This window comes from Notothenia rossii (genome assembly GCF_949606895.1).
Source record: "Notothenia rossii genome assembly, chromosome: 1".
Lineage (NCBI taxonomy): Eukaryota > Metazoa > Chordata > Actinopteri > Perciformes > Nototheniidae > Notothenia > Notothenia rossii.
The window spans coordinates 31,950,005-31,963,274 of NC_136912.1; the positions used below are offsets into that span (position 1 = coordinate 31,950,005).

Below are 13,270 nucleotides of genomic sequence, written 5' to 3' on the forward strand. Positions count from 1 at the left end.
TCTGTTCAGTGTATCTGCTACTTTGACTCCCTCTCTCCTCCTCCTCCTTGTCTCGCTCTTCATCCCTCCCCCTGTCTTGTATCTCACCCTGTCCCTCCCTGAGTCTTTCCACCCTTGTTTTTCCTTCCTTAACGCCATCCCGCCTCCTTGATGTTGACCAGAGAGGGAGCCCTGAGGTCCTCCATGCTGCTTATTTGGTGTGTCATTAGGTTTCTCACACACACACACCAGCACAGTGCTGTGTGTCTCTGGCAAAAAACAGACCCCGGGCTATCCAACCAGTAGCTTGATTTATTGGAGCAAATAGATTGGTGTCCTTATATAGGAAGTTCCATTGGGAAGAAGCTGCAACAGGAGGGATGTGGGGGGGGGGGGGGGGGGGGGTGCTGTTTGTGATAGTGGAATGCGAAGTGCGTGACGATGGAAGTTATATGTTGGTTGTAAATACACGTTCATCTTGTAAAATATGAGTTATGTTCAGGGGGGAATCTCTGGAGCATTTTCAGTAAAGGGTGATTCCTGTGCTGGGAACAGTTTGCCTTATGAGGAGTGGGAGCAGATTGCATAATCTATAAACAATACAGGGTGTGGAAGTGGATCTCACAGCTACTGGGTTCTAGTTGTTGTGTGTCAGTCATATACAAGTGTTGCCTTTTTTTGAGAAATGTCTCATCTCTAAGGAGAAAATACTAAAATTAGCCTACTAAAGTACATGTCACAGTAAATACACAGGTGTAAATAATAACACTAACGACGGCTGGAGACCTCTTTGTCATCACACATGGACCTCATCGTTAGTGTTATAAGTAACACCTGCTGTATACATTTTTACCCACATTACAAATAAAAGTCCTAGTCCTATTTTATATTATTACGATATGTTATATTTTTGATGTTTTTTACTGATGCATTCACACGTGAGTAGCAGTGTAATGTAATTGTTTCCGTTTATTATTATCTAAAGCTATAGTAGATAAATGTATTGGATTTAAAGTATGAAGTTTGCTAGCCTGACGTGAAAAAAATAAATGTTAATAATAGGCTACTTAACAAAACCGCAATGAAAAATGTAAAGTATTTGTACCAGAGCTAAGTCAACTAAGAGCAGTGATAATAGATAAGTTACTAAGTATACCTTTTAATTATATCGAGTTTTCATTTTGTATTTTCATTTCATGAGCAGTTTTCTCTTCATTCACAACATACCTTCCTCTGCATATCTGCACATGCATGTCTGCAGTGCGCATGTCCTTGCCTCCTGCTCTGCTAGCGGATGCTGCCTGCTGTAAGATGATGGAGGAGGAGGTGCTGCTCGTGCAGCTCCACCCTCGTAAAACAGTGCGCTGTTTAAATGGTACGACTCTGAATTTGACGGGGGTCATTTGGACTGTTCGTTTTTGGAGTACCTCGTCGACGCCGGCCGCTCCAGACCCTAACTTTCCAAACCCAAAGCTCCCCTCAACAAACATTTCTTCACTTACGTAAGTATATACGTTTGTGTCGCGTGTCGTTCAATGAGCAGTGATGCTGCAGTGCACACTTGTCAAACCTCATCCCTCTCACACCTTTTTAACTTTAACGTTGTTTAAGAAAGATGCATTCGTTCCAGGTCTTTTCCTGTATGTGTCAAAATGATAAATTAGTACATTGAAATTGCTGGAACACTTCATTTTCTTGTCACTTAATGTTCCAATACTGTTATTAACAGTTGTGGGAAGTAACTAAGTACATTTACTCAAATATGTACTTAAATACATTTTTTACAATTATTACTTTTACTTAAGTATAATATTCGTGTACTTCTTCAACCACTGGGTATTACTATTTGAAAAATGTTAGCTTTAGCTTACCAGCTTACATTTTTGACAGCTGTCCTAGCAATTTATTTCACTTCTTTTGTGTCACTTGTTGAGAAAAGTGAGACCTTTAGTCAGGAGCTCATGTTTGCAGTAGGCTAAATTATGCAATGAGACTAATACATGTCTTTCAAACAGCTGCATTTCTATATTTACAAGTGTATTAGAAGGTGAACTAGGTTAAAAAACGGTGGTCCATTATGCTGCACCACTCTGCAGTAGGAGGGGAAGTTAGGTTTGAGTATCTGTGAAAAGATATGCACTCAACTAACCATGGAGTTTCCTGTTTTCCAAATATGGTTGTTTAAAGTCGCCTGTCTGTCATACTACTGAAACGATTGTGGCTGAAAATGCATACACTGTAATGAGAGCTGACAGTTTTCACACAACCCCAATGAAACCTATCACTGGTGGTTTTGAAAGTTTATTAAACCTTTCCTTACCGTGTGATTTCATTTAATGCCAGTTAGTTAGAAAGTTAGTGAGCTCTCTACATAATTTTGCACATTAATGAGTTGTTTGGTGACATCCACATAAACATACCTTTGTCAGTCTAATATTAAATGTTCATCAGCTAAAAGCAACATGAGCATTACCCTAATTTGACTTCATTACAATGTCTTCTTCCTAGAAAGCAGACTAGGATTCCTCCCCAGGTCATGATGGTTCAGGCTCAAATGCTCAAAGTGTCATAAAATGGCAAGACAATGAATGCTTGTACGGTCACCTGTGACTTGTTTTTAACATCAATGCATCAAACAAAGAGAAAGGAGTTATGTGTTTAAGGGTTATTTGGTTTCCATATTTCAATTTGAATAGACTATCACTGACATACATGAGGAGGTTTTCTCTAATGGGACAAACCAAGTGTCAGCAGTCTATTTCAGTCTTTATGATTGAATTATGTTTATGCTGTAATACTAATCATCAAACAAATGCGTTATTAGGAAGATGATAACAGGAAGAATGCTTGTGAAATAGCCAAGAGAGGAAATGAGTGAAATAATTCACAGGCCCTGCAGGTCAACGTCTTTCACCCACAAATAGAAAGAGGTCTCCTGGGTGACATTTCCACTTGTTTATTATCATTTTTACAATAGATTCTAAAATAAAGTCAATTTGATTGGACACGGCGTAGATTTGTATACATCTTCTCTTCTCAGCCTTGGTGTGATGTTTTCGAGAATCGTGGCCAACAATAATAGTTGAGGATTTGATGATCTTAACAGTAATGTGATACTGCTATGAGTTGATAGTTTGCGGTGATTTAAGCAGGTCAGTGAGATTGTGTGCTAATAAGGGTTTTTAACTTTTTTCAGTCATTCATTGTAAGAATGTGAACACATTAGTTATTAAAGCAGCATGGTAAATAATGCCACCAAGTGCTGACAAACAGAGCCTAGTGATGTTCTTATCCACTTTTACATTTCCCCTCAGCCTATATCACCCCATTATCTTGTGACCCCACTTCAGAAAGCTGTCTTCAATATGCACTGGCTGAGTATTAAGCTCTGTTAACACGACAGAGAGAGAGAGATGAAAAAGCTTTACAAAGATATCAACCCTCAGTGGTGAGGAGAGTTAAAGGGGTCGAGGAGGAGGGTCTTGATTGTCTGCACATACTTTATCGCAGGGGGGAGTGTCAGGAAAAGTGTGTTTACTTTATCTGGAGACATAGCTGATCATCAAAGCATCAGCTGGGCCCTTCCTTGATGCCTCAGAAGTTTGCACAGCTCACTGGACTTATCCGCCGGGTCTGCAGTTTTTGAAAAATATGAAGTGTCTGTTAATATTCACGCAATACGTTTCAGTAGGTTAGTTTGGTTTGGCTGATCCCTGGGGCACATGTACAGGCTTTCTCAGGAGGCACTTGGCTTTTTTACATAGTTCCCACTCAATTAAAGTGTATGCCAGTGTCAGTGTACAGAGGGATGGAAAGGGGGGTAACAACCTGTGGACAGGAGTGACTCATAGTCTGTAATCCAGGAAACACTTAATCTCCTGCTTAGTAGTGGGAGAAACATCCAATTCAATCATAATATTGATCAAATGTAGGATTTCACCGGATAAACTTTGTTTTGTTGCACATTAAGACATAAAGTGCAAAAAATGTGACATTTAAAATAATTGCTTCCATGCTTTATTTTTTACTTATATTTTACTGGACTTGGGTTCACGTAAATTTCTGCACCTTTGCAGGTATTACTCCCAGACATGGCTGAGTCCCAGACACTTGTTCATAGTTTACACTGCCTGTAGCATTTCAAAGTGAAAGCCACTGGCGTCCCATATGAAGCAAGCCCCGGGCCCCCCTCGGGCTCTCTGCCTCGCTGTTATCATTTTCAAGTAAACGACGAGGCCAGCAAGAGACATACTATTCCCTATATGGGCTTTGTTTGGGAGTTCACTTGCCTTGCTGTTTAGGTCCGCAGAAAAAGAGTCGTGCTCCAGAGAAGGGGCCCATATATGGTCATCACAGCACGAGACTGAAGCCTCCAGGCAGAGAGACAGGGGGAGAGAGAGAGATGGAGGGGGAAGACATGGAAAACATGGATGTTGTCAATTAGGCACTGACTTGTAATTGAGTACGAGTAAATGCCAGTGAGTGTTCACGGTTTAAGGATATTTCTGTTAAAAAAATGAACTTCTCTTTGTTACTGAGTTAATCCAAATCAACTTCCCACACTTAATCTTTCTATCTAAATTAGGGAGCTAAATTGTTTATCCGTCTCCCTTGTGGCATATGTGAAAGTGTAGGCTTGAGAGGGGGTGTGAGAATGACTGCAGTCTGGAAGTCCCCGATGGATGAAACATGTTAACCCTTTGAGTTACAATCACAGGCAGGAGGTGACTTTAATAGCATTTGTAGCATACTAAGAGATCAAACTCATCGTGCTCAGTTAACCCTGTGCACAAACTGTTGTCTTTTTACTCCCAAAAAAGAAACGGACAACTAGCAGCAGAGATATAGTTAGCTAAGATGTGTTATACAGTTTGAGTTGTGGAGTGTTTCTCTAAAATACAGTCATCACAATTGATGCATAACTGCAATAACAACCTTTTTTATAAAATGTTAACGCTCTGAACATAGCCTAATTTCTTGCCCCTTCATATATTTTTCTTTCTTGCTTTGTCCCTTATTTCCTCTGTTGTTTCCTTCCTTCCGTTTCAGCTCCCTTCGGTCCTTGCTTCCTTAACTGTTTGCTCTTTTCTAACATCTAATCTCTTGGTTCCTCCAACAGTTGGCCCTCCAACTCAATCCAAGATGTCCAAGAAGGCCCCGTCCGATGACGAGAAGTTCCTCTTTGTGGACAAAGACTTCCTGAACAGCCCCATGGCTCAGGCTGACTGGTCCGCAAAGAAGCTGGTGTGGATCCCGTCTGAGAAGCATGGCTTCGAGGCGGCCAGTATCAAGGAGGAGCACGGCGACGAGGTGCTGGTGGTGCTGGCTGACAGTGCCAAGAAGCTGACGGTCAACAAGGACGACATCCAGAAGATGAACCCGCCCAAGTTCAGCAAGGTGGAGGACATGGCCGAGCTCACCTGCCTGAACGAAGCCTCGGTGTTGCACAACATCCGCGAGAGGTACTTCTCTGGACTTATTTACGTAAGTATACAGTAAAAACATCTTAATGCTCCCACTATCATTCACTCACGGCCTCTCATTGTGAATTTGAACCTTATGTTGTAATCTTAATTATGATACAAAGATGGCTAACGAATAATAAGCCTTAAAGAATCCAAATCCTGTATTTGTACTTGTTTTTCAGTCTTTATCATTGCTTTCTGACCCTGACTTGCTGAAGTCTCCTGAATTATAGAAATACAATACAAACATCCCTACACACTAAGTGTTCTCGCCCTCTTTTCTCTCAGACGTACTCCGGCCTGTTCTGCGTGGTGGTGAACCCCTATAAAATGCTGCCCATTTACTCAGAGAAGATTATCGACATGTACAAAGGGAAGAAACGACATGAAGTCCCCCCTCATATCTACGCCATCGCTGATAATGCCTACAGGAACATGATGCAAGGTATGATGTTCCCGAAGCTCCCATTTCCCTCTGATGGAGCAGCAATATAATTTACGTTCCATTCTTTTGCAGTTATGTTGTGTGTAATAGAGTTGTGTATGTCAAGAGTTGTCTATTCCCTGGGTTGTTTTCTTTATGAGGGACTGGTAGCCTTCCAGGTATTAGCTACAACACCCAATAACTCATCAAATGTAAATGAATCAATGATAGGAAACTAGCTCATGGAAGGGTGGCATAAGAGCTATTGTTACTCATTGACAGTCTTCACACATAACTAAGCTGCTAGCCTCTTGTGTTTTCAAGTCATGTCTGTCAAATTGAAGTGTTTGCTGCTAGCTTTAAAGAGCTCTGTATCAGTGTGAGCTGTGGCATCAGCTGTCAAATGTCTCACTTCTGTCTGAGTGATGGTGGCCGGCAGCATTTAGCTCTGTCATGTTGACAAAACCACAACGCTGTCAGGCTGATGGTTCCAAAAGCAGAACTGTGTTTATTATTTTGTACGGCATAAAATCAACTTTATAGTTTACAGTATCTGTCTGCTTTAATGAATTACAAAGAAGTTGGTAATGGAGTGTGACAAAAAGAATGATTCTATGGCCTATTTGAGAGTCAGTGTCGTCGTGTAGAGGTGACGATAGTGGCCCTGGCAGAGTGGTGCTCTCTGCTTACAGTAAATGGCTCTGGGATCAGTCCTTAGAGCAGCTGGTTTCCCAGAGAATCCGTTTCTTATGCTTCCAGGGGGTCGTGCCCACTGGACTTCATGTTGACATGAGGATGATCTCTCAGAGGAGTTGACATCTGGATGGGGAGATGGGTGGAGGGCAGTAAAACATTTCCTGTTTCAGCAGCCTCCCCTTCCTCATTCATTTATATTATCTACATATTTTTTCTCTTTCGGTCAGTGTGAATACAAACGTTCTTTTCTTGCACGAGAAAGGAGAAATAAAAGTTCCTATAAATGGGTTTGAGAAATAGTTTGAGATTGTACTTTCTGCTGTGGTTTGATGAGTATCCCAATGAAAAAGGATGTTTGGACAGGACTTACAGTTAAGTTAGGAAATAATTGTTTAAAGTGCTCTGAAGAAAGTGGGGATTTTCCCAGATCCTCCAAAAACACACCATTTAATCTCTGCGGCTGCAAACGGAGAAACTGATACATCTGCCAAGTCACTCAGGTTATGATATGGAGGATTTGACCCATGAGAAGCATACACTTGTTTTTTAAATATACAATAACAATATAATTCATGATATAAAGACGGCTAAGTCTACCATCTATTATAAATGTACATTCCCGGTTTGAGAATAATGAATAATTCTGCTGTCTGCACTAGTCATTGATCCAAAACATTGAAACACGTTGATGATACTTCCTGCACTGACTATAAGCATCAACCACAACACACTCAAGCTAAGCAATGCTTTATGAAAGCTTAAGGCCTCCCAGTACTTTAAGAATGCAACTGTCACTAATATGTGTTCATTGGGGGATTTTAAATTCCACGAGGCCGGTACACAGGAAGTAATTGTTTTTACCGGTACAGCTATTGTGTGTAAACATGGTGTCAGAAGTAAACAAGAAGGAGGAGGATTTATCTGTGTTTGGGTTATACTTCTTTAGCTCAACCCTGCAAAAGAAGCCACGCAGCTGCAGATTGTGGGAGAATCAGATGCTTGTCACCTCCCAAAACACTATGTGGAACACTCGTAAATAAAGAGTATGTTTTGATTTGCTGCATTTTTCAGACTAAACAAATCAGCTGTTTGCTTCAGCTAATGATATAGGAAGTGACAATTGATTGTTTAAGAGCATGGACCACACATTCAGTTTTTCCTTGGTTAATAAAATGCAAAGGAAAAGATAGAGGCAAGCTTTAAAGGGAGGTAATAAACACAGAAGTTGAGACTTCCTGAGGTCCTAGATGTGCTAAGTAACCCACATTTTGAATAAGAAATGAGCTGGTCAATTGAATTAGCTGTTCCTATGTTATGATCATTCTCCCTTGGAATCTTAAGTTTTTAATCCTAAACATTTTTCCAACGGACAAGCTTGCCTTTAAGTCTTGCATAATGAAGAATAACTTTTATCCAAGAGCTTTAAGATTCAGGATGGTCTTAATATAAATCCTTCCGATAAGCCTTTGCACACAAGACTCTTCGTTCAACTACCACAAGGTTAAGACTAAATCTGCACATCTATTAGCCTCTTTGAGCCTTTATTTAAATAACGCTGCGGCCGGCATGGAGTTGTTAGTGCTGATGCAGTAGTGGGGTTTCCCATGAACTAGCACCTAATGAAGCAGGATGTCTACACTGAGTGCTATGGTGTGAACAGTTTACATGTAGGAATGGAAGTGGTGCAGAACAGCAAAACCCAGATAACTCGCTTAAGCTTTGAGAAATTCTTCCTGCTGCAATCTTGGCAGAGATCCCATATTTCCAAAATTGTGCCTCAGTCTTTGATGTCCGCAAGATACAAATGTGATATTCCCTCAGGGAGTTTGGCTGTCTGAAGTCTCACTGCTGTTCCTCTCGGCTCCCACTGTGTTTGGCAGTGGTGGAAAAAGTATTCAGATTCTTCAGTAAAAGTAATTTCAAGAAAAAGTAGTGCATCAAGAATGGTACTTAAAATGAAGATACTACATTACTACAATTATAAGGTAAAGTAAAACTACTCAGTTCCTTTCCTCCACTGGTGTCTGCGGTACAGAGACATTGATGATACCCTTTAATCAGATTTAGAGTTTTAACCTGTAAAGATCAGTGTCACAAAAATATCCTTAATATCTTTAAAAGTTTCTCTTTTCTAGGGAGTCTTTTGCTTACGACTCTGGCCACATCCCTCTCCCTCCATCTGCCTTAATTAGGCAGTACGGAGAGGCTGCATCATGTGTGTGTATGTAAGGAATGGAACCAGTGGAACGGCCGCCAAAAACGATTCCAAACAGAGAAACAGCATCCGTGCTAGTTTACAGTTTAGGGCCGTCTGCACACTGTAACACAGAGCGATTAATCACAGTACGAAAATCACAATTCCTCACACGAATGATGCTCTTCACTCTATGAAGATGAAGAATCATAGCTTGGTGTCTTTTCCAGGAGTCATTTACTAAGAGGTTTCATGTCAAACGCTAACAGCAAAGTTATCTTTTCTCACAACAGTACTCCCTGTACTCCCCCAGGAGGGGTATACGTTGGAGGATACAGTTACAAAAAAGCCTTACATGGACTCACAGTATTATCCCTGGAGTATTTTGGGATGACGCACTGCAAAGCACATTAAGGGTTGATTTTCATGGTTAAAAATCTAAGTATTTGTGGGAGTGACATGTTTGTTTAGGCACAGTGGACTAGAGCCTGCGTAAATCACTCGGCCTCCTGTGCGCACTGAATGCACTGAACCGACTCCCAGCTGGTGTCTTAAATGTAACACTAGACTGATCTTTATTCCTGGAGAAGGGCTTGTGGTTTCACATGTGGTATTTACAGTAGTGTAGCTATTGTGCATGACTGTACACCTCCAGCCAAGCATAGAGGAAGAATAAAATAAAGTCAACGCTCTTGTAATGCATCATAAAAAAGTACATATTTGCACTTTGTTTTTGCAGATACCTTTGGTTTAGCACGTCTTTTATAAGTGAATTCTGTGTATTTTAGACTGGGCTGTCTAACACTGTGAACTTTCTCTGTGTCTTCAGATCGAGAGGACCAATCCATTCTCTGCACGTAAGTCCAAATCTTTCTCTTCTGTCGCCTTGCCTTAATCTTTTTCCTAGACGTCACATAGATGCTAGAAGGAAAGCTGTGTGTACGTGAAGAGCAGTTACATAATGCTGTTGTAGACACAGTTGAACACATTAGATACCTGACTCGTCTCTCAGCGCCCAGCCCACTTATCAAGAAATCATTCATATAACAGTTGATATTTTAGAAAATGATGACAGTTGCATGCAGAATGCTTTTAGATAATGTTGCAGCATGTTGTATTTAAATGGAGCCGTACTGGATGAGCCTGAATCTGTCCCATAGGGCTGTGGCCTTGCTCTCCTCTCAGAGCCCCGGTCAGGAAGTGTGCCCTGCGTCCTGATGGGAGAAGCAGATAAGCTCTGCAAATGTTTTGGCTCCATTTTGTTTGTTTATTTTCATCAAACTAATTATTGAGAACTTTGACATCTATCTTACACCCAGAGACTTCTTTTTTTCTGGCTTGATATTTGGAGTGAGCTGAACTTTACTTTAATTCATAGAAATTAAATTAATATGTGCTTCCTTTCCCCATTTAAGTGTCTTTATGTGGGTTTAGGTCATCATTTGTGACGCTGTATTTCCTACTGTTTCTAGGAACTGTTGGCCTTTAGGTCGACCTCCACAAACTAACTTTCCACTCTCACATACTCTACATCCCATCTATTTGTATCTCTGTCTACACACACTAACAACATGCTGCTTTCTTACCTCATCAGAAGGATAACTTCGGAAAGGGAGGGCTTTTATGCAATAAGTCAAATAAGTAGAGAGGGTGCACCCTAAATGGACCAACAGTGTATTATTGTCATACTAATTGACGGGTTAATGTACAGTAATATCTATCGCAGTATATTCCCGACCTAGTTCTGACTCAACAGTAGCATTTTGCAGCTCAGCATCCCGCGTTCCCAGTTAAGGAAATGAAAAGGCTCTTTGCCCTAAAGGCTTTTTTATCATCGACATTGTACAGATGCCAGGATGCTGCACATTCTTTCATTTGATCGGACCATTTCCTCGACAATCAAGCTTTCATTTGCTAGTATTTATCCCCGTCTGTGTGCGGGAACATTTGTTTACAGTTCTGGTGAACATGAAGATAACTGTTGGATGCTAACGATAGATATGTTTTGTTTTGTTTATTTGCCTGTACAGCACTTTGGTTTGGAGGTTTAAAGTGCTATATAAATAAAGCTGTATTGTATTGTATTGTAAAAATACACACAACCCTTTTTAAGGTGATAAGCTTCCAAGGAATATGATTCAAGAGAAATTCAAAACAAACTCTGTATTTCAGTTTGAACTTCAGTTGGTGGCTGGCCTCTGCAGCCTTATATGGGAGAAATGGTACTGGTGCAATACATGGATGTCATGTGTGACATGCTCCTCCTGCGTGTGTGTTTACACATGTGTTTAATTGCCCTGTATGTTCTTTGGCGGTATTGTTATTACTGCAATCCATCGTTTAGAACATTTGTTTAATATGTTGTCATGGGAGACTTATGTAACTATAATTGTATGGATTTCCTGTATCCTGTAAATTGTTTTGGTATAGACAGATCCAACCAGATAAAGATAATCAGAAAAGCATGGTGGCAAGGCATCAGTTAACATGGTACAACATTGGTAAGATTTCCAGGTGAATTAAGGATTGTTTCAGCAACGTCATAACTACTGAAATACACTTTTTTAACAATTCCCTCTTTTCCCAGAAGGTAGTAAACTTTATTGCACTAACTTTGACAATGTGTGTTCAGGTCATTCAAGGAGTGTTTGTATTTCTTCAAATACCTCCACACAGTAGCAAGAATTTGTCATGGGAAATAGCAGGGACTGCTAAATCCATGTTGACATTTCATCTCAGCAGGGTCACTAGTTTCCTCGGTCCAATATTCATTGTGTGTGTGTGTGAAACTCGGACGGAGGGAATAGAATAGTGGCGGTAAAGTGGCAGGATGTTGCCGACTCCCAGCCTGGTCTGACCCTGCTGAGGGCGTTAATGCATCACATGTACACATGGAGGGCTCCCTTTTATTTGTCCAGAGTGTAGGGGTTTCCCTTTTTCAGATTGACTGAGAGGATAAGTGTTTGAGTCGTATACAACTGCTGTTTCTCAACCTTGCGTGTACAAAAGATATTGAGCCATGCATATTGTCTCAAAATACAGTATATATTCTAAACATTCACAACATAACCAAATAGAAACACAGTAAAGCACAGACACAGATTGAAGTTCAAATATGATATTGTTGTACAACAGTATAAGAGACAGATTACCCTTGCATCAAATGAGCAGAGAACATGTCTACAGAAGGAGAGAATCTTACAGTATTTATACACCTTTTGAACATGTGTGGAACTACACCATTGGATCTTGTACTATCATGTTTCACAAGACTGTACCTTTTTGACATGGTGTTATCAAACACATGACCATGCAGAAAACACAGACTGCATAGGGAGACTTCATGTACCATTAGTACAGGTGGCCCCTTGTCAGAAAATGAAATGATTAACTTATGGCATGACTTACAGCACTTTATTAGATGTCCATGATTCCCCAAATCTTAAAACATTCTTAAAATATTCAATCATTTACAAGAAGGAAAGCCGAGATATACAAAACCATAATAAAACACATCAGAATATTAGCAATATGGTACCTCTGGTAAAATATGATACTATGGTAATCTATGTAATCATCCTGTTATGGTCAGGGACAGTAGTGCTGATGGTAATAAGGACGTACAGAAAGAGACAGTTCAATAGCCCATCTGAAGCAGCACTCTCCTGCAGTAGGAGCCTGGACGTCACCAAACGTGATCAGGACACAGTCATTAGATTCCTCTCGGGGCTGCCAAACCCCAACAGGGAGCATCCCATGCCTTTTATGGACCCCTGTCTGAGGGACTGGTGGCTCTGGTATCATTCAACTTTGTCTTTCTAAGTATCCATGAACCTTTTCTGGAAAGAATGTGTTCTAGCTTCTGTTTGAAAGGTTTGTTTTATTCAATGTCTTTTAAAAGTCAGTATAACTTTTACTTGTAGGATTGTAGCTTCATTGAGGGTATCTGTCACTTAACTCCTAATCATTCTGTAAATGTCATATGTTTCTTCCAGCTATATACTCACTGATTGTATTGAAGTGTTATGGCATTATTGCTGTGCTTCTGATGGGAATCAATACAAAAAAGAAAATGTATACACTTTCACCTACTTGCAGATAGTTAGATTTGAAGAGCATCCTGTTAGCTTAGCTTAGCATACAGACTGGAACCTTAGACTGGTGCAAACAAATGTGTGGCACTTCATATACACTTCCCCCAACCAACCTTTTTTGTCTATCTACTCTGTTGTCTATCAAATATAGGAAGGAAGGCCAAAATATCTTGTTTAAAAAAATACTTATTCTCCTTGTTTTAAACTATTCAATTAGATCTCTAAAATAAATAAATTTAAATTAATGTGTGGTTTATTATGTGATAGCTTTTAAAAGGATCTGGGCACATGGGGATCTGTGCATACTGCCAGGCCTACTGAACAATAACATTTTGCTTTGAGTCAGACATTTGGACAGCCTTTTTCCTTCAATTAAACTGGGTTATTGAAGTGTGAACAGAGCACCTGTCAGTGCTGC

The 13,270-nt window shown here is 40.3% G+C and overlaps 1 protein-coding gene across 3 annotated transcripts in view; it reads left to right on the plus strand.

Annotated features, from left to right (window-relative positions):
* The first annotated feature begins 1,309 nt into the window (after window positions 1–1,309).
* Window positions 1,310–13,270, plus strand: part of myh11a (myosin, heavy chain 11a, smooth muscle) — a 30,215-nt gene continuing 18,254 nt past the window's right edge. Inside the window, exons 1-4 of one of the 3 annotated variants that reach the window (XM_079674200.1) lie at window positions 1,310–1,481; window positions 5,099–5,463; window positions 5,733–5,889; window positions 9,588–9,615. In XM_079674200.1, coding sequence (XP_079530326.1) covers window positions 5,122–5,463; window positions 5,733–5,889; window positions 9,588–9,615 — 527 coding nt within the window. In that variant the 5' untranslated portion in view covers window positions 1,310–1,481; window positions 5,099–5,121. The remainder of the gene's footprint in view (window positions 1,482–5,098; window positions 5,464–5,732; window positions 5,890–9,587; window positions 9,616–13,270) is intronic. The other 2 variants (XM_079674198.1, XM_079674199.1) reach the window with 2 other exon arrangements.